Source organism: Oryctolagus cuniculus, chromosome 4 (assembly GCF_964237555.1).
Source record: "Oryctolagus cuniculus chromosome 4, mOryCun1.1, whole genome shotgun sequence".
Lineage (NCBI taxonomy): Eukaryota > Metazoa > Chordata > Mammalia > Lagomorpha > Leporidae > Oryctolagus > Oryctolagus cuniculus.
In genome coordinates, this window is record NC_091435.1 from 143,024,871 (window position 1) to 143,047,293 (window position 22,423).

Here is a 22,423-nt window from a genome sequence, read left to right on the forward strand (position 1 = left end):
TGGTGAAGCTGTTAAGACTCTACTTGGGATACCAGCATCCTATATCAGAGTGCCTGGGTGTATATCCTCACCCTGCAGCCTGTTCTAGCTTCCTGGTAATGCAGAGCCTGTTAGGTAGCAGATGGTGGGTGGTTCAAGTGCTTAGACGTCTGCCACCCATTTGGGAGCCCTGGAACAAGTTCTGCACTCCTGGCTGTTGTGGGTATTTAAAAAGTAGACCAGTTGATTGGAAATCTCTGTCTTGTGAATCTGTCTTTCTGTCTCTGCCTTTCAAATAAAATGGAGGGGGAAGAAAATCTGTGTTCTTTTAGGTAATTCCAGCTAATTATATGAATAGAATCCCTCATTTACGCTACATGTCCAGAACACTAGGGGCTGCAGTTTTACAGTATGTGTTGCATTTATTCTTGAAACTACAACAATGATTTTGGATGATGTGGTCTTTGCTTGGAACTCACAGTCCAGTGGGAAATAGGGATCAGAAAGCAGTATAGATTTATTCCTTAGAGCACTTGGAGGTATAGTTAGCTTTTTGTCACTAAAACAAGTACCCGAGAAAAGCTACTTATGAAGGAAGGTTTATTTTGGCTCACCTTTTTTTTTTTTTTTTAAGATTTATTTATTTGAAAGGTAGAATTACATAGAGAGAGAGAGAGAGAGAGAATGAAAAGGAGAGACAGGAAGATGTCTTCTATCTGCTGGTTCACTCTCCAGATGGCCACAATGGCCAGGGCTGGAACAGGCTGAAGCCAGGAGCCAGGAGCTTCTTCTGGGTCTCCCATGTGGTACAGGAACCCAAGGACTTGGGCCTTCCCAGGCCATAGCAGAGAGCTAGAATAGGAGAGGAATAGCCAGGACCAAAACCGGTGCTCAGGTTCTCTCTCTCCCATATGGGTAGTAGGAACCCAAGTACATGGATCTATTTTATTACCTGTACCACTTTCTAATGAAATATGCATATGTCATTTAACTAGGTTTTAGTGACTTTAGTTTACTTTTAATTATTATAAACACAGATGAGTATTGTTCTGTGGATAACATGATTTTTTTGGTAATACGTTATTTGTTTTGAATAGCAGAGTTACAGATACAGAGTGAGAGACAGAGAGGGAGGGAGAGTGTGTGCTTCCATCTGCTGGATTACTCCCCAGATCGCCATAATGGCCAGGGCTAAGCTAGGCTAATGCCAGGAACCAGAAATTTTATTCGGGTCTCCCACAGGGGTGGCAGAGGCCCAAGTATTTGGGCCATCTTCTGCTGCTTTCCAAGGCATGTTAGCGGAGAGCTAGGTTGGACGTGGAGCAGCTGGAACATGAACATCTCATGTGGGAAGCTGGTGTAGCAGGCAGTGACTTAGCCCACTTCACTCTAATATAGGCCCCAGATATGATGATGCTTTTGTGCAGTTATGTCCAGCAGTTTCTGGAAATAAACAAGACCACCCAATGAGAGCAAAGACTATTTATTTAGTGTTTGCTTTAGTAAAAGAATTTGTTTTTGGTAAGGACTCAAGGGCAGGCAGAAGAGTGGAAAGCTTTGTAGTGAGAGATAGGGCCTGTGGTAAAGGAAAGGTCTTAGGTGTGTGAGCTTGGACATTACTGGCAGGGGGAAGCTAGGGGTGAATTAACTGGAATCTGGGCATAATGTATGTTTGGTTGAGGAAGCATACTTGGCTTCTTTGTTCATCCTGAGTCTCAGATTGAAATTCCTGTTGGTGGAATTCCAAGGTCACAGGATACATCTATGTATATGTCTAATTTGTAATATTACCAAATCACTCTCCAAAAATTTCATACTAATTTAATCTCTTATCTGAAGTATGAGAGAATGTCTGTTTCTCTCTATCACTTCCAGCACAAGGTAATATTAAACTTTCAAATGTTGTTAAATATCAACACATGCCATTATGATAGGTAATGATTAATATAAAAATTATGTATTTTCACTGTTTTAGATTTTAAGAATAATTTTCCAGCTTTATCATAGATCACAAAACGTCATATATACAAGTGTACTTTAAGAAATTCAAGGAAAAATTAAAAGATAAGTTTATCCCTCCTTTTCTTGATGAGGACTGGGTGTATGACCAGTTCGCTGTTACGTATGGAGATCGAAGAAAAGGGCTCTGGGCTCCTCAGCGTCATGTCTTCTGTGCCAGCTGCTTCCCGTGCATTGGTTCCATCCTCAAGTGCTGAGACATGGCCAAATTATTTTGATACAAAATAATTTTGAAATCCTCACATTAGTTTTTTCATGTTGCGCATTTTATAAGAATTTTTTGAAATACCCCCACAGTTGTATCTGTAGCAGATGTGATTCAAAATTAAATATGACAAAGAATAATTTTTATATTTATAGATTTTTGACTAATTAAAATACTTTAAGCACTGGGAAATTTCAATGAGCTGAAAAGCCAATCTGTAAAATTTAATTTTGCTAAGTATTTTTGTTTGTTTTTAAGGTTTTACCTTTGTAAAACAGTTTTTAGTTCACGGAAAATTGAGAAGAAGCCACAGTAATTTCTCATACACCTTCTGTCTTCACACAGGCATAGCCACCTCATAGTTTACTAAATTTTAAGTTAAGTAATAACTAGATTATAAATTTGTTCTAATGTAGTATTGCAGTAGTTTTCATATTCTTTGCCTTTCTCAAATATTTGAAATGTGATTTACTTGATTTACGGAGAGAAATTATAGATCTTTTATATGTGCTTATAATATGTGTTTTGTGAATTTCACTTATCTTTATGAATCTGGTAATAATTTATTTCTTTATGTAGTTTCAGGTTTGTGTTCCTTAGAAATCCATTTGTATGTTTGTCATCTGTATATGAAGTTTCTTATTTTACCTGGCCTATTTATGGATCTTGCATGATTTTTTCCTGCCCAGTTTTGCAAACAGATATCTAATCTAGCTTTTGTTTATTTTGTATTCTGCTTTATTATTGTTAGGTATTGAAAATGATACCTTTTTGCAAACTGTTGAAATCTTTACTTAGTATAGAGTTGGTTTTCTGTATATAAAGATAATTAAAAATGAATCTTCAAGAAGAATGGGATGCGAGAGGGAGCAGGAGCTGGGACAGGAGTTGGGGTGGAGGGTGGGTATGGGGAAGAACTGCTGTATTCCTAAAGCTGGACCTATGAGATTTGTATTGACTAAATAAAAGCTTTCTAAAAAGAAAATGACACCTTTTAAAAATGTGTCTAGGTTTGCATGAATTTGATGCCTTGAAGGATCCTGAAGTCAATGAATTTCGAAGAAAAATGCGCAAATTCAGTGAGGAAAAGATTCAGTCACTTGTGGGATTGTCTTGGATAGACTGGCTAAAGCAGACATACCCACCGGAGCATGACCCATCCAGCCTTGAAAACTTAGAAGATAAACTCTATGGAGGAAAGCTCATTGTGGCTGTTCATTTTGAAAACTCTCAGGTAGTACTATATTTTTTTAAAGAAAACATTTTAATGTCTGATTTTTACCTGAACACATCTCTGTACTAACAATTTTCTCTTGCCTGTCTGGTAAGCACTATTACACAAGAACAGTTTTAGATTAAAAATGGAAATATATTTAGAATTTGTGTATAAGAACTTAAAGTGACATCCTTTGCATATACATGATTTTTTTCTCTTACATTGATTTTATTTATTTGAAAGAGTTACAGACAGAGAGAGATAGAGATAGAGAGAGAGAGAGAGAGAGGGGTCTAACATCTAGTTTACTCCATAAATGACTGCAGTGGCTGCAGCTGAGCCAATCTGAAGCCAGGAGCCAGGAGCTTCTTCTGGGTCACCCATGTAGGTGCAGGGGCCCAAGTACTTGGGCCGTCCTCCACTGCTTTCCCAGGCACATTAGCAGGGAACTGGATCGGACGTGGAGTGGCCAGGACTTGATCCATTGTCCTATGGGGTGCTGGCGCTGCAGGCTGGGACTTTGACCTGCTGCTCCACAGTACCAGCCCCCATATATGATTTCTTGATGCAGTGAAATGACAGTTTAGAATGCGGCCAGCAAACTACTATGAAACTGCTTTACATTTTAAAATAAGGGATGTAAAAATAAAGCTCAACAAAAATTTTTTTAAAGATTTATATATTTTATTTGAAAGTCAGTGGGAGAGAGAGATACCATCCATCTGCAGATTCACTCCCCAGATGGCCACAATAGTCAGATCTGATCCGTCTGAAGCCAGGATCTCCCACGTGGGTGCAGGGGCCCAAGCACTTGAGCCATCCTCCACTGCTTCCCCAGGCACATTAGCAGGGAGCTGGATTGGAAATACAGAAAGTCAGACTGGTGCCCATATGGGATTCTGGCACGCAAGTGGCAGTTTAACCTACTACACCACAGTACTAGCCCCTCGAAGAATTTTTTAAAGTATGTTTAAAATAGGCTGGTGCCGCGGCTCAATATGCTGCTCCTTCACCTGTGGTGCCAGCACACCGGGTTCTAATCCCAGTCGGGGTGCCGATTTCTGTCCCGGTTGCCCCTCCTCCAGGCCAGCTCTCTGCTGTGGCCCGGGAGTGCAGTGGAGGATGGCCCAAGTGCTTGTGCCCTGCACCCCATGGGAGACCGGGAGAAGCACCTGGCTCCTGCCTTCGGATCAGCGCCATACGCCGGTCGCAGCGCACTGGCCTCGGCGGCTATTGGAGGGTGAACCAACGGCAAAAGGAAGACCTTTCTCTCTCTCTGTCTCTCTCACTGTCCACTCTACCTGTCCAAAAAAAAAAAAAAAAAAAAAAAAAAATGTTGAAAATAGAAAGAAAAGAAACATCACAAGAACAAAACCACTATATAGAAGGTTCATCCTTTACAGAAAAATTTTACAAACTACTAAGCTAAATAGCATCTTTTTTTTTAAAGGTTTTATTTATTTACTTGAGAAGTAGAGTTACAGACAGGGAGAGACAGAGAGGTCTTCCATCCACTCCCCAAATGGCAACAACATCCAGAGCTGGCCCAGTCCAAAGCCAGGAGCTTCTTCCAGGTTTCCCACATGAGTTCAGGGTCCAAGTGCTTGGGCCATCTTCTACTGCTTTCCCAGCCATAGCAGAGAGCTAGATCAGAAGAGGAGCAGCTGCGATTCAAACCAGTGTCCATATGGGTTGCTGGCACGGCAGGCAGAGGTTTAGCCTGCTACACCACAGTGCCAGCCCCTAGATAGCATTTTTACACAGATACTTTTCTCATTACTTTTCTTTTGTCTGATAAAAATGGTATCTTTTTTGTATTATATTTTGGTGCTCTGACTGTGTGAGTTAAATATCGATGTGACTATTGGCATTACAATCCATATCTTCCTATATATGGCATTTATACAAGCAGGATTATGCTAGTACCTTTTTTTTTTTTTTATCAAGTATGGTTATTCTATCATCTAGGATTTGGCCTTAGGTTAAAGTAAGGATTCAGTATGTTTTGTTTTGTTCTTAAATTACTGTGACAGCAATGACAACAACCGTAACTGTAGCTATCCTGTATCAGACACTTAGAGTATGTCAGGACTATTCAAGGTACTTTTCATATACTCTTCAGTTTCCACAACAACACTATAGCTTTGTGTTTTTACCATTTTATCTGAAGAAACTGAAAGAGAGGAAGAGAAATCTATTGTTTAAACTTCATAGTTGGACAGTGGTAGAATCATGATTTTTTTTCCCTAGGTATCTGGTTTTATGCAGTTTGCCTCCTCTAAATTATTTTTTGAAATTTTAGTTTTCGTTTTATTTGAAAGGCAGAGAAGCGGGGCAGGGAATGAATCTCCCATCTAATGTTTCACTCCTCAGGTGCCCACAACAGCTGGGGCCAGGCCAAAGGCAGGACCAACTAACTCAATGTGATCTCCTACATAGGTGTCAGGGACCCAAGCATTTGAGCCATCACTTGCTGCCTACCAGGGTATGCATTAGCAGGAAACTAGAATCAGAAGCAGAGCTGTGACTAAAACCAAGGCAGTCTGTTAGGGGATGCGGTTGTCCCAGTTTCTTAACAATTGTGCCAAATACCCACCTCAGTTTGGCCTCCCTATAGACAACATGTTAATAAGTATTAGGATAGGTGTGAGAAAAAGATCCTGTATGTTCCCTAGACAAGAAATATCGGGAAAAACACTTTCTTATTCTATGATGAAATATGTTGAAATTAATTCAGATTAAAACAGGATTTCACATCATCAGATGTGAAGATCAAATTTAAAATACTGTCTAGGGAATTCTACAAAGTTGGAGAGCAATATTTTGCCTAGTGCTTAAGATGTTAGGGCATCACAGTCCATATTGATATATCTGGGTTTGCTGCCTACCTCTGTCTCCTGACTCCAGCTTCCTGCTCATGTGGACAGTGTGAAATAACAGTAATGGCTTGAGTAGCTGGGTTCCTCCCGCCTAAGAGACCTGGGTTGAGTTCCTGGCTTCTAGTTTCAGGCCTGGCCTAGCTCCAGCTTCATTTGTTGTGAATATTTGGGAAGTAAGTCAGTAGACAGGAGCTTTCTCTGTCTGTCTGTTTTTAAAAAACAGAATGAAAAAAGAAACAAACGAACAAAAAAAAAGCGAGAAATCCTGTTTTCCTTAAAAAAAAAAAATAACTAGCTGAAGGTAATTTGCCCATCTAACTCAGTCCAAATTTCAGTACAGATGGATTGAATTTCTACCGGACATATAATTTCTATGTAATCATTCTTTTTTTTTTTTTTTTGGACAGGCAGCAGAGTGGACAGTGAGAGAGAGGTCTTCCTTTTTGCCGTTGGTTCACCCTCCAATGGCTGCCGCGGCCAGCGTGCTGCAGCCGGCACAGGGCGCTGATCCGAGGGCAGGAGCCAGGTGCTTCTCCTGGTCTCCCATGGGGTGCAGGGCCCAAGGACTTGGGCCATCCTCTACTGCACTCCCGGGCCACAGCAGAGAGCTGGCCTGGAAGAGGAGCAACCGAAACAGAATCCAGCACCCCGACTGGGACTAGAACCTGGTGTGCCGGTGCCGCAGGTGGAGGATTAGCCTATTGAGCCGTGGTGCCGGCCTGTAATCATTCTTGTGACAAAGTGTGTATGAAAAGTGTTTTGAATATAGGAGAGCTGGAGATACGGTGAAATTCTAAGCAGTTTCTGCTTAGTTTCTAAGCAGTCATTGAATGAAAAGTTGAGGGGCCGGCACTGTGGTGCAGCAGGTTAAAGCCTGAGCCTACAGTGCTCGCATACCATATGGTGCTGGTTCCAGTCCCGGCTGCTCCACTTCTGATCCAGCTCCCTGCTAATGCACCTGGAAAAGCAGCGTCCTGCACCCACATGGGACACCTGGAAGAAGCTCCTGTCTCCTGGCTTTGGATCAGCTCAGCTTTGGCCATTGCAGCCATTTGGGGAGTGAACCAGTGGTTGGAAGACCTCTCTCTTGCTCTTTAACTTTTTCAAATAAATAAAATAAATTAAAAAAAAAAAAAAAAAAGAATGGAAAGTTGAATGAGTTTTAGAGATCAGCTTTTTAGATTCTTGTATCTTTTCTTAAATATATCCAGTGCTCAGGGATATACTATGGGCAAGCAAGCACACCTATCCCTGACTCAAATGTGGGTGGAAGGCCCCAAGATCTTTAATTAAATTAATTGATTTTTAGGTTTATTTATGTGTGTATGTATGTACTTGAAAGGCAGAGAGACAGCTAGATCTTCTATCCACTGGTTCACTCCTGAAACGGCCGCATGGGCCAAGGCTGCATCAGGCTGAAATCAGGATCATCTGGATCTCACACATCAACGCAAGGGCCCAAGCACTTGGATCATCTGTGGCTGCTTTCTCAGGCACATTAGCAAGGACCTGGATTTTAAGTGGAGCAGCTGGGACATGTACCAGCACCCATATAGGATGCTAGTATCACAGGCAGCAGCTTAACCCACTCTGCCACAGTGCTGGCACCAGGGACCCAAGTTCTTGAGCCATCATCCTTGGCCTCTCAGGCACAAATTAGCAGGAAACTAGATGAGAAGTGGAGTAGCACTCTGATATGGGACTTGGACACTGCAGGCAGGAACTTAACCTGTTGTACCACAAGGTCTTGCCCTGAAAAAGATAAAAAATTTTAAAATTGCCACAGAAAAATTTAAAACTACTGGACAAGAGGTTGGCATCTTTCCATGTGTGAAGCTGCCACTTGGTGATGCCAGCATCCCATATCAGGATGTTTGGCTTCTTATCCAGCTTCTTGCTAATTAACCTAGAAAAGCAGCTAATGATGGCTTAAGTACTAGGGTCTCTGTCACCTATGTGGGAGACCTTAATGGAGTTCTTGCCTCCTCGCTTTAGCCCGTCCTCGGCCCAGCTGTTTCAGCCATTTGTGAAATTAACCAGTGGGTGAAAGATTGACCTCTCTCTCTTTTTCTCTCCCCCCACCTCATTCTGCCTTTCAAACAAATAAATCTTAAAAAAGAAAAACAGGACAAAATAGATGTGAAATAACTACGGTAGTAAGTTTAAGTTTTAAAAAGTTTGAGGGGCTGGCGCTGTGGTGCAGTGAGTAAAGCCACCACCTGCAGTGCCAGCATACCATATGGGTGCCGATTCGAGTCCCAGCTACCCCACTTCCGATCCAGCTCTCTGCTTTGGCCTAGGAAAGCAGTAGAAGATGGCCCAAGTCCTTGGACCCTTGCACCCACGTGGGAAGAAGCTCCTGGCTCCTGGCTTTGGATTAGCACAGCTCCAGCCATTGCGGCCATCTGGGGAATGAACCAGCAGATGGAAGACTTTTTCTTTCTCTTCTCTGCTTCTGCCTCTCTGTAACTCTGCCTTCCAAATAAATAAAGAAATCTTTCAAAGTTTGAACTGGTTGCTGGCATTGTGATGCAGTGGGTTGAACTGCCACCTGCGACTCCAGAATCCCACATGGACTCCAGTTCAAATCCTGGGTGCTCTACTTCCAGCTCCTTGCTGATGCACGTGGGAAAACAGCAGAAGATGGCCCAAGTATTTGAGCCCTGCCACCCATGTGAGAGAACAGGATGAAGCTTCTGCCTCCTGACTTTGGTCTGGTCCAGGCCAGCTGTTTTGATCATTTGGAGAGTGAAACAGCCGATGGAAGATCTCTTTTCTCTGTGTTTCTTCCTCTCTCTGTAACTCTGGTATAAATAAATCATAAAATAAGTTTGATATACCTTGTAGAAATGGGAGATGATTTAATTTAGTGGAAAATACTTCAAAATCATTGTCAATGCAGTACACAGAATTTTGTAACAATTTCAGTTTTCCATAGGTGGGCTTTCTAAGATAGGGAACTTCTTGTATCTGTATATTGTCATATAGTGGGAACATACTTTGCTAGATCATGAGAAGTTTCATTTATTATTAATCTATAATATCTATTTGTGCCATTGAACTTTTTTTTTTTTTTTTTTTTTTTTTTTTTTTTTTTTTTTTTTGACAGAGTGGACAGAGAGAGAGAGAAAGACAGAGAGAAAGGTCTTCCTTTTTGCCGTTGGTTCACCCTCCAATGGCCGCTGCGGCTGGCCAGTGCACTGGGCTGATCTGAAGTAAGCAGCCAGGTGCTTCTCCTGGTCTCCCATGCGGGTGCAGGACCCAAGGACTTTGGGCTATCCTCCATTGCACTCCCGGGCCATAGCAGAGAGCTGGCCTGGAAGAGGGGCAACCGGGACAGAAACCGGCACCCCTACCGGGATTAGAACCCAGTGTGCTGGCACCGCAGGTGGAAGATTAGCCTATTGAGCCGCGGCACCGGCCGCCATTGAACTTTATGATGAATGGTTATGATAGTGCATCATCCCTATTGTATCTTTATTTTCTGTTGATTAAATTTTACTTGTTTATCCTTACATGTTTGTAAAATTGCACAAAATAATTTATAGTTTAATTGATATAATGTATTTTTTTGTTCTAATGACAAATATCTTAGTTTTTTTTTCTTTTTTTAAGATTTGTTTTATTTATTTGAAAGAGTTAGAGAGAGAGAGAGAGCGAGAGAGAGAGAGGCCTTCCATCTGCTGGTTCACTCCCCAAACGCCACATTGGCCAGAGCTGGGCCAATATGAAGCCAAGAGCCAAGAGCCAGGAGCTTCTTCTCGATCTCCAATGTGGGTGCAGAGGCCTAAGGACTTGGGCCATCCTCTGCTGCTTTCCCAGGTGCATTAGCAGGGAGCTGGATTAGAAGTGCAGCAGCTAGGACTCTAACCTGCACCCATATGAGATGCTGGTGCTGCAGGCCAGGGCTTTAACCCACTGCGCCACAGTGCTGCCCTCCCCTCCTAGTTTTTTCTGCATATGGATTTAATTTGAGTAGCTATAGGTTCAGTATCTTTTTTGAAAAAAAAAAAAAAAAAAAGAAAAAGATTTATTCATTTATTTGAAAGTCAGAGTTATAGAGAAGGAGAGTCAGAGAGAGAGAGATTGAAAGAGATATCTTCTATCCCCAAGTGGCCCCAATGATTGGAGCTGGGCTAATCCAAAGCCAAGGCCAGGGGCTGCCTCCAGGTCTCCCACATGGATGCAGGGGCCCAAGCACTTGGGCCATCCTCCCCTGCCTCCCCAGGCATATCAGTAGGGAACTGGATTGGAACTGGAACAGCCCAAACTAGAACTGGCACCCATATGGAGTGCTAGCATCACAGGCAGCAGCTTTACCCACCAGGCCACAGTGCCGGCCCTTCAGTATCTTTTTTTACAAAAATAATGTTCACTGGAAGAATTCATATGGTGTACTACCTGATGGTAAACTTTAGTTTAATGTCAATCCTATCTGTGGAAGCTGTGACACTCAGGGAACAATAAGATGGCTTGCATGTTATCAGAAATATTAACAAGTTTTTCATGAGCATATTTTTAGGATATAGAAAAATTTACTGGATTATAAAATGTGAAGATGCTCATATAAAGTAGATATGCACATTTAAAATACTATTGTATAGTAATTATAATAGTGGTTTTCCAGCACAAATATAAAATTTATTGCTTCTTTTCTCTATCCTCCACTTTTAGGATGTGTTTAGTTTTCAAGTGTCTCCTAATATGAATCCTATCAAAATAAATGAGTTGGCAATCCAAAAACGTTTGACTATTCATGGGAAGGAAGATGAGGCTAGCCCCTATGACTACGTGTTGCAAGTCAGTGGACGAGTGGAGTATGTATTTGGTGATCACCCACTAATTCAGTTCCAGGTACATGTATTCACTGTCAGAAAAATAAATCTCTGTGTGTGTATTTTCTGATGTTTCAAAAATGTGTTTCTACAGAACAACATTTGGAAACTATAGAATATTGTACAGAGGTAAATAATAAACATCTATAATTATACTTCTGAGATAACCATTGTTAACATTTTGGCATGTTTTTGTCAGTTTTATTTGCAGTTATACATAGTTTTGGAATAATGATTATTTATATGAATGTGTGTATCTGCATGCTGGTTTTTGATGGTTTAAGTTAATGTTATATCATAATTTTTATTATAGCATTATAAATTCTACACAGAATTCATTACAGCTTCCTACTATTTTATCACATAAACCTACGATTTAAATGTGAAATATTCTGAGTGTTTGATTAATGGTCACTAATTGAATTTGATTATCAATTAGCTAGGTAAAGTTATATTGTGTATTTTCACTGTGAATCAGAAAATATTTTAATTTCTGTGTAACATTTACGTGCATAGTCACTCTTACTCCTATTTTTTTATTTCCTTATATGTTAGGAATTTTGCAGGCATTTGATTCTCAGTCTTTCTTAATCTTTGAGGTGCTTAGTTGTTTTTATTTAGTTATCAGTTCTTTGTGTATATCCTTTATGTAAGGCACTGAAGTGCCTCAGATTATTTTTGAAGCAAAGAAGAGATATGCAGAACAGTACCCCTTCCCCCACAGAGTATGCTACTTAAAAAACACGTTCTGGCTTTACTTTCAAAGACCTTGAAAAATATTTATTATATAAGGAATAATAGACTAAATGCCAAGTTAAAGGTCAATAATAACATGACTTAATTCTGTGACCTTGTGATACTGTTTTATTTTATTAAAATTTATTTATTTTTATTTATTCGAAAGGCAGAGCTACAGACAGGGGAAGGGTGTGGGGGGTTCCAGATTGAGACTGAGATCTTCTACCCTCTGGTTCATTCACCAAATGGCCGCAATGGCTGGGGCCGGGCCAGGCCAAAGCCAGGAGCCAGGAACTTCTTCCATGTGTCTCCCATGTGAGTGCAGGGCCCAGCACTTGGGCCATCTTGGGCTTTTCCAGGTGCATTAGCAGGGAACTGGATCGGAAGTAAAGCATCTAGATCTCAAACCAGTTCCCATGTGGGATGCCAGCATCAGAGGCGGCTGTTTAACCTGCTACACCACAGTGCCAGCCCCTGTTTTTTTTATTTTTTAAAGATGCATTCAGGCATGCCAAATATAATATGTGTCTCCTTGAGAATAAGAAGCTGTGATTTGAATTTTTATACATTTATTGGAGAGGGAGACAGACATAGAAACAAACAGAATGAAAGCTTCACCTCCTGATTTGGCCCCTAAATGCTGAAGCGGGGACCCAGGGACTCAATCCAGGTCTACCATGTGGGAGACCCGATCCTAACTGTCACTCTTCCCTCCCGGGGTGTGTGTTAGCAGGATGCTGGAGTCAGGAATTAGAGCTGCTCACTGAAACCATTCACTGTGGGACACAGGTTTTGTAACCTCTGATCTAAATACTCAGATCAAATGGGATTTTAGCATGTATTCAGGTTTCTGGTATGGTCCTTAATTTTTTTACTTAGTAGATAGAAATTTTAGGAGTAGTTATATCTTTGGTTCACAGCTTTGGAAGCTATAGAATTTTGATAGTAGACAGAAGAAGGAAAATGAAAAGTGCTTGGTGGGCAGCATGAAGTATTGATGTCTCTTCTTCATGTTCTGCCGTCATTTGAGTGGCTTCCTGCTTTTTTAACTTAACACTTCTTTTTTACCTAAATAATGAGATTGTATGCTTTGCTAGCAATTATCATTTGTTAAATACAAATTAAAATAGAGGCATGTGTATATTTTCCTACAGGGTTACACTGTATAAAAAAGAAAACAAAAAATATACAATGTAAGCAAAAGAATGAGAGAAGTGGAACTTAGTGAAAAGTTTTTTGAAAGAATGCATTTATCATAATGTCACGTAATTCTCACTGAGGCATTCTGGAAGTTTTTAAAATTTGAAATAAAATTACTTTTAATGGTTCTGAATTGAATATATTGAATCCCTTTTGAGTCCATTTAGGGAATTTATTCTTGTGAGGAACATATTGGATTACTCTATGGCTTGTTGTGAATCTTTGGTGAAGCTTTTTTTTTTTTGTTATACCTCTGGAGAGTCCCCTGATTTCATAAAAATAAAACAACAAGCTGTGATGACCAGCACGTTTTTGCTGGGGATGTTGTTTGCCTAGAGTCCTGTCCTATAAACTGGCCATCTCAGAGATCCATAAGAAGTTATGAATCTGCCACATGTGAACCACATGTTTACCTTTTCTGACTGATTAGCATCAAACAAGTAGATTTCAACCCAGTACATTCAAGTACTAAATGTGTAACTTAACACTTCTGAATTTTATTTCTTTAAGCTGTTAAATGGGAGTAATCTTTCTTGTAAGGTGTTATAAAGATTAGCTGTAACATATAACTTGTGTCCAGCTCAGTTCTTAGGTACTTGAGTAGGTATTGTGATTTGAAATCCTCATAATCTTAGTATCAAGTTGTTGTTTAACTTTCACAGTGTACTTGATGTAGTGTTGTTTAGCTTAATTTTATTCTGTTGATTTCAGTGTTTGTTTGAAAAATCTTCTTTCTTACCACTGTAGTATATCCGGAATTGTGTAATGAACAGAACTTTGCCCCATTTTATACTTGTGGAATGCTGCAAGATCAAGAAAATGTATGAACAGGAGATGATTGCCATAGAAGCTGCCATAAATCGAAATTCATCTAATCTTCCTCTTCCTTTACCACCAAAGAAAACACGAATTACTTCTGTAAGTTTCATATGTGAACCTTTAGTAACCCCAGAAGGCATGTGATTTTGTTAGTTTGTGTGTTAAGTCTCATACTTCTTTCCTTTGTTCACTTCTCTTTCTGTGAAAGCCAATACATGTTTGCCAAAAACCTATCACCATATTTTATAAATTATCTTTCTAACTATTTTTTCTTCATTATGCTTCAAATATATGCAAATATGCCATTTATATTTTGGTTGTTTATAAAAGTTAGATTTGCCAGGCCGGCGCTGTGGCCCACTTGGTTAATCCTCTGCCTGCGGTGCTGGCATCCCATATGGGTGCCGGGTTCTAGTCCCAGTTGCCCCTCTTCCAGTCCAGCTGTCTGCTATGGCCCAGGAGGGCAATGGAGGATGGCCCAAGTGCTTGAGCCCCTGCACCCACATGGGAGACCAGGAAGAAGCGCCTGGCTCCTGGCTTCAGATCTCTGTCTCTCTCTTACTGTCTGTAACTCCACCTGTCAAATAAATAAAAGAAAAAGAAAAAAGAAAAAAAAAGATTTGCAGAAGTGGTTGAATTCCCACTGTATTTCATTTCTGCCAGCCTAAACATGGTAGTGTTCAAGGTGTAATTTGCTTGTATTCTTAATATTGACTTCTTTTAATATTAAACATGTATCGAAGGCACTGGCACTATTTTCTCTAGCATACAATGTATTTAGATACAGTAAATTCTAAATTTGTGTTCATTTGAGAAGTTAACATTTTTGAATCAAGTACTCAATCTTTACAAATTTTGTAACTGCTCCTTGATAATACTATCTGCAAATTAATATAGGTGATCTGTTCATCCCAAGCCATTGCTCTTTGTTGATGATTTTTTTTTTAGTGACATCTCTTAGCAGTGGTGGAATTTTGGGATATATTTTTCTATGAAAATCAATTACTAGTAAAGATGCTTACTTTAATACATGTGATTCTCAGTTGCTAATAAAGAGCTCATTTTCATAATTTTGTCAGTAGACATGAGAATTGATAGTAGATTTCATTGTCATAGAATATTCGTTTCATTAAGATACCTCTGTTTTTTTTAACAGCATGTTTGGGAGAATAATAATCCATTCCAAATTGTCTTAGTTAAAGGAAATAAGCTTAACACAGAAGAAACTGTAAAAGTGAGTACTTTATTAAGATTTGAATTTGCCCTGTACTCCATTATTTTAATGGCTCATGGAAATGTTCAGTAGCATCACATTGGAAGTTGAATTTTATCTATATTTGTCAGTTTTATGAGATGGAATATGACAATTTATAATAAGACTACTGAGAATTTTTGTTTGAAGTATTCTTAGACTAGAGCTCTATTGGAAAAATTTGTATGATTTTTCCAGTATGTATTACATAGAAGAAGTTGTTTTAGATCAGAAACTTAGAAATGAAATTTTAAGCCAAAACTGTAGGTCACATGTTTCTGTGTAAGCTTACTCTCAGCCTTGCTTAGAGCTGCATTCACCCTCTCCTCTCAGCCTTTCTTTCTTTAAACTTGCTGAGCACAGACAAATGTAATACCATTTCCTGGAAGAAAATAGATGACTACATTATAGACCACAAGTTGTTAACACATGGGAATTTATTGCACAATCCCACACAAATTAAATAAAGACCTAACAAGGCATTTTGCCTCAAAGTGTAAAACATGCATTTTTCCTATTTTGCCTGGCAAGAAATTAAGTGAATAGACTTGTGATCTAAGAAACAGATTAATTTAGTTTCAGATGTTTGTTGGCATGAGGACATATTTTGGACCACCTTGTCAAATATTACTAGTGACTTAATTTTGCTTTTGTACATGGACATTAAATATTCTTTGGGAAAAAATGGAAAGGTGGCTGTAGGGATCCAGAGATGGGGGAAAATGGAGAATGTAGGTCAAAGTTTACAAAAATACAGGTCATTTGGAAAAATAATTCTTTAGACGTTATGTATAGACCCAATGTACAACATAAGGATTATAGTCAGAATTGTATGCTGGAAATTTGCTAAGTTTATATTTTTGGTACTCTTCCCCACCCCCCAAAAAAGGGGTAACTGAAAATGGATATTTAAATTTATTTGATCACTATACTGTGTATATGTATATTAAATCATCATGTTGTACACCTTATAGATATATATGCAGTTTTAAAAAGATTCTTTGGATAGCCTTTATCAAAGGATTTGCTATTAAATTCTCAGCTAGATTATTCTTTTGGAATGAGTGTTTATGGTCAGCAATTTTTTCTTAGTTTTTTTTCTTTTAAATTTTTCTTACTTTTTTCCAATTACAAAAGTGTAAAATGATTGTTGCAACAAATGAAAACCGCATCACAAAATGTACTTATCTTTCTTTCTGTCTCTTTATCATTAGAAGGAATTCAAACTCAGCAAACCTTGTGAGTGTCAAAAATGTTTATACACATATAATATATGCATACACAAATATATGCAAACATATGACATGGGGAGTAAAGAGAATGTGGTTATTTTTATTTTATTTGTTAATTGGTTGGATTTTGTTAAGGAGATAGGGATGATACTATATAATTGTTCTGTAACATGGATTTATTCACTTTATAATGCATCTTGAATGCTACTCTGAATTTATAAATATCCATTAGAGTTTCTGTAAGAAACTCTAAAGTTTCCATCAGAGTTTCTATATTGAAAAGGTAGAAATCACTTACAGTCAAGTCTTATCTTCAAATCATGGGGAATATGATATTGTATATTATCATACATATGGTTTTGTTCACTGTTGTGTATGTACAGATGTATATTTACAATGAGAATTCCTAATTGTTGTTCCTATTTGTTAGGTTATCATGTTTGTCTTCTGTAGATAATTTAACCTTTCTCTAATTTGTTTAGATGACCACTCTAATACTAGACCTTATATCTCCTATTTTTCATTTTTCCTGAATTTTTTTTTTAAGATTTATTGTTTATTTGAAAGAGTGACAGAGAGGGAGGAAGAAGCAGAGATGTCTTTCATCAGCTGGTTCACTCCCCAAATGGGCACAGTGGCTATGGCTGAACCAGGCTAAAGCTGGGAGCCTGGAATTCCAGGCTTTGCATATGGGTGGCAGGTGCCCAGGTACTTGGACCATCTTCTTGTGCATTCCCAGGTATGTTTGTAGTGAGCTGGATCAGAAGCAGAGTAACCATGACTTGAACCTGTGCTCTGGAATAGGATGGCAGCATAGCAGGCTGTAGCTTAACTTCCTGTGTGCAACACCAGCCCCTTTAATTTTTTTGTAGTTGATATTTCCCTATAACCCTTTATTATTTAGTTTTTTTTTTTCCCCTGAAGAGAATCACGGAAGCCTTCACTGCATGTTTTTTATTGTTCTTAAGCATTATGCTCTATTTATTTTCTACATTTTTTATTTATTATTTATTGTAGTTTATTTATTGGAAAGATGGAAGGAAGGGAGGGAAGAAGGGAGGAAGGAAAAAAGACAGGGAGGAAGGGAAGAAGAAGGAAGGGCAATCAGCCATTCACTGGTTAACTCCCCAAATACCAGAACAGCTGGGTGTGTGTAGGTCAGAAGCAGAATTGGGACTTGAACCTGGGACTCCAATATGGGAAGCAGTTGTCCCAGACAGCATCTTAACTTCTGCATCAAGCACCTGCCACCAGTATGCCTTGTTTCTTTGTCTGGTCAAATGCCTAAAACCATTGACATTTGATATCCATAGTTCTTGCTGACTTCTATCAGCTTTTTTGTTATTCGTGATCATATATTCACAGAGAGGATCAATGAGCTTAAGGAGACATGTGTTGTTATTTTTAAAGTTTGTTTATTTTTATTTACTTGAAAGGCAGAGCAATGAGGGATTGGAAAGAGAGAAACAGAAAACCTCTATCAAGGGATCTTTCATTCACTGTTTTACTTCCCAAATGCCTGCAACAGCTAGCTAGTCTTTGCCAGGCCAAAGTCAGGAACCAGAAACCCCATTTGGATCTCCCACTTAGGAGACAGAGATCCAAATACTTGAGCCATCATCCCAAGGTGTGCATTAGCAGGAAGCTGTATTGTAAAGCAGAGACGAGACTGGATCCCAGGCATTCAGATATGGGATACGGGCATCTCAACCAGCAGCTTAACTCACTGTGTCACATCTCCCATCCCATGACATGTATTATTTAATTTTATCTCCCCTACCTACCCCTTCTAGCTCTCTTTTTCTTTTTCCTCCCCTGTTGGAATGTATAGTTGAATTTGAGTAAGTTAAATTCAGTTATGACTTGATCTTCTTGTATATAAACCTTGCTTTTTGTAGGTTATGAGCTTTTGTATAATGTTAAAGCAAAGTTTGAAACATTTCCTTCCCATAGTATCTTGGTTAGGACTTCCTGTACAGTGTTAAATACAAGTGGTGAGAACGGGTATATTGCTCAGGGTTCTCCAAAGAAACAAACCCTAAAAGACCCAGGAGAGAAGCGGCAGACCCAAAAGAGCCAATGGTTTAGTTCCAATCTGAGTCTGAAAGCTTGAGAACTAGGGGTGTTGATGATGTAGTTTCCTGTTCTAAGATTGGCAAACTTGAGACCTGGGAAGAGCTGATGTTTCACTTTGAGTCTGAAAGCAAGAATAAAGCAAATATTCCAGTTAGAAGGCAGTTAGGGAGAATTCTCTCTTATTTGGGGAAGAGTCACTTTTTTTGTTCTTTCAGGTGTTCACGTATTTAGGCCAGGCCACACTAGGGAGGTCAATCCATTTTACTCTGTCTACTGATTTAATCACATCGCGAAACACCCAGAATATTGTTGGATCAAATATCTGACTCCCCTGAAGCTTAATCAAGTTGACATGGCACTTAAAATTAACCACTGTTGTGGACATCCTCATTTTGTTCTTAATATTGAGGGAACGTATTATTCAAGAAATTATCTTCTGCTCTAGTTTGTAGAGAATTTTTATCCTGTAAATAGGTTGTATTTTGTCATGTACTTTTTCTGCATTTGAGATGATCTTGTGGCTTTTATGCTTTATTTTGATAATTTGATTGACTTTCAAAAGTTGAACCAACCTTATATTTTTTAAGTTAGTCCCACATGGAAAAGGTGCATTGGCCTTTTTATATATATTGCTGAATTAATAGTTTGTCAAGGATTTTTGTCTCTGATTGTGGGAAATATTGATTTACACTTTTATTTACATATAATGTCTTTCTTTGATTTTGGTATCAGAATAATATGAAGCCTTCCCCTCTCCCTTTTCTGAATAAATTTATGTAGGATTGGTGTTATTTCTTCCTTAAATGTTTGATGAAATTTACCCAAACCCTGTGGGCCTTGAGTTTTCTTTGTGGGAAATTTTTTAAATAAAAATTTAATTTTTTCAATAGATATATTAAATAGTCATATTTTCTTATTCTGTTGTCAGTTTTGGTAATTTTTCTTTCAGAGAATTTGTTTTGTTTAGTTGTTACTTTTATTTGCAGAAAATTTATTCATAGCCCTTTATATTAGTTTTGTATTGCTACTTAACAAATTAACATAAATTTAGGAGTTTAAAGCAATACTTATTTATTAGCTCACCAGACATGGAAACTATGTTCTTGGAAAGATGAAACCTAATAGTAACTTGGGTTGCATTACTTTCTGAAGTCTGTGGGGAAGAATCTGCTTCCAACCTGACTCAGATTGTTGGCCAGATCTGTTCTTCGTGGTTGTAGATCTGAGGACTGCATTTTATAGCTGGCTGTTGACTGCTCCGTGTTATTCAATATTGCTCTCAGATCCTTCCCTTGTGATCATCTCAGTTTCAATCCAGAAACAGTTTAATAAACATTGAATTCGTATGCTTTGAATCTCTTGTCAGGTTGAGCCCTAGTTCCGTTTTAAGGGACTATCCACCAAATAGGTCAGGCTTATTATTAAAGATAATCTCCTTTCCTAAAACCAGTTATAACATAAAGGATAACCTAATCACAAAAGTCTAATCTGTCATATTTGCAATCCCAAAGTTCATACAAGGCACATGACTATGCATATACAGATGTCTGTAGTGCAAATCCCAGGTGTTCAGTGCCAGTAGGCACTTGAATGTCTTCAGTCCTGTGGGAGTGCTTGGAGTTCTTTAGTCAATGGCTTTGTGGTCAGTTTTTTCCTAACTTTGTGGTATTTTTGTGTTTCACTAGTAGCCTTAACTCAGTATTGTCCAAAATCTAGGAGGTGGCACTAATGCAGACGGAGAAACCATAAGAAGCCCTATAGTTACAGCTCTAGTAGAAAAGGAGTCTTCTAACTCTTAGAGTATAGGTTTCACTCTCTTTTCCTTTTCTTTGTTTATTTTTCTTTTTTTCTATTCTCATTTGCCCAAGTCTCTAAACAGTACTGTGGCAGAAGCAGCAGTGGTAGAAGGGCAGCAGCAACAGTTGTGGGAATAGGTAGGAGCCAAAAACCCAGTGTTGAATCTTCTGCTCCAGTGAAAGGAATTACAGTCCCAAGAGAATGGAGTAACTCCCCATTGGCCTTTCCCCATCATACTATCCTTCAGTGTTAACCATAGCAGTGTGAAGTATGGGTAAATAAAGCCTTATGTTTTGGTTCCATAACAAGTAAAGAAGAGCCCCAGGCAACCAAGAAAGAAGACTGGAGAGTGGGAGAAGCTTGGAAAGAGCTTTTATTTATGCTTATAAATTTGTTCATTAGCTTCACATAATAGGATCTGAGTTTTAGTAGCTTATATACTTTGAGAACTGAATTGTGGGTTAAGCCATTAGCCAAGTCTCAGACTGGTTAATGTTTGGTGCACACATAGGAGATGCAAATAACTCTGTAAATGATTTGGAAACTCAGCTGGAGTTGAAACTACAGCTCACATAGAGTCTTATTGAACTTTCATCTGAACCTAATCATTGTCCTCTAGCACTAAAATGTCAGCATTCTCCAAACAAGATTCAAATCTCCCAACATAATGGTCAGATTGTCTGGAATACAATTCATATTTACTTGGCATATAAAGAACTGGGAAAATCTCAAATTGAGTGGCCAGTGTTAGTCAACAGATGTCATGCCGAGACAATACAGATGTGGTGATGATTTTACAGAGACCTTAAAGCAGTTATTATAAAAATCTTCTAACGACTAAAGGCAAACACAGTTGAATAGAATATGAAAAAGGACCAAGTACCAGGCAGGAAATAGAAAATTCTCACATATGGATGCATCAAATGGAAAATTTAGAACTGAAAAATACAATAACTAAAAATTCACTGAATGTGATATGGGCCTGGTATCTTAACCTTTACTTCAAGTTCTTGCCCCCACAGAGATAAGAATTCAGAGACATGATACAGTATACAAATGAGGGCAGGACAAAGGGAGACATAAACAAGACTAGTGTCTGCAAACACTAGCTGATAGAATAAAAAAGGGAGAGAATGATCCAACATGGGAAGCGAGATACACAGCAGACCCATAGAATGGCAGGTGTCCTAAACAGCACTCTGGCCTCAGAATCAGCCCTTAAGGCACGCGGATCTGGCTGAAAAGCCCATGAGAGTATTACAGGCATGGAAAGCTGAAACACTGGCCAAAAAAAAAAAAAAAAAACACCTAAATGAAAGATCTCTGCGAGTGAGATCCCAGTGGAAAGAACAGGTCATCAAAGAAGGAGGTACCTTTCTCTGAAGGGAGGAGAGAATTTCCACTTTGACTATGACCTTGTCTGAATATGATCAGAGTTGGTGAACTCAAAAGGCTTCTATAGCCTTGGCAACTCATGACAAGAGCCTAGGGTGATTACTGATGCCATAAACAAGATTGTCAATTTGTTAAGTCAACAACAGGAGTCACTGTGCACTTATTCCTCATGTAGGATCTCTGTCCTTAATGTGCTGTACATTGTGATTTAATGCTATAACTAGTACTGAAACAGTATTTTTCACTTTGTGTTTCTATGTGGGTGCAAACTGTTGAAATCTTTACTTAATATATGCTAAACTGATCTTCTTTATATAAAGATAATTGAAAATGAATCTTGATGTGAATGGAAGGGGGGAGGGAGAGGGAAAGGGGAGGGTTGCGGGTGGGAGGGAAGTTATGGGGGGGGAAGCCATTGTAATCCATAAGCTGTACTTTGGAAATTTATATTCATTAAATAAAAGTTAAAAAAAAATGAGGGCAGGATTTATCTAAAAGAGATAGTGAGAGTGAGAACATATATTCACACCCCACGGTGATTGGACCAGACAGTTGCTGGAAGGGAGAGAGCGAGAGAAGGCTACTGGGGAATCCCCAAGCATGGTCACAGTAAAAGAGGACCCTCTTCCCCATCATTTTGTGAAGTAGGTAATGGTGCCTTAATTCAGTAGACAAATAGAGTGGGATCTTAGCCTGTGTGAAGCTTTCTGGGATTCTTATAACCACTCTGTGGAGACATTGGTGCTTCCTGGGAAGGTAGGCATATCAGATTGACAGGTAA

General features: G+C 39.0%; 1 protein-coding gene and 1 non-coding gene across 5 annotated transcripts in view; both read left to right on the plus strand.

Annotated features, from left to right (window-relative positions):
- The window catches only part of PIK3CB (phosphatidylinositol-4,5-bisphosphate 3-kinase catalytic subunit beta), a 174,376-nt gene that overhangs the window by 78,903 nt on the left and 73,050 nt on the right, over positions 1–22,423 (plus strand). For all 4 annotated transcript variants that reach the window (XM_051818648.2, XM_051818646.2, XM_051818647.2 and 1 more), the window contains 4 exons: positions 3,214–3,437; positions 10,973–11,152; positions 13,819–13,989; positions 15,047–15,124. In XM_051818648.2, the coding sequence (XP_051674608.1) occupies positions 3,214–3,437; positions 10,973–11,152; positions 13,819–13,989; positions 15,047–15,124 (653 nt within the window). The remainder of the gene's footprint in view (positions 1–3,213; positions 3,438–10,972; positions 11,153–13,818; positions 13,990–15,046; positions 15,125–22,423) is intronic.
- LOC127483066 (small nucleolar RNA SNORA57) lies at positions 2,055–2,202 on the plus strand. The gene has a single exon (XR_007909034.1). It is a non-coding gene; the product is annotated as a small nucleolar RNA SNORA57 (small nucleolar RNA).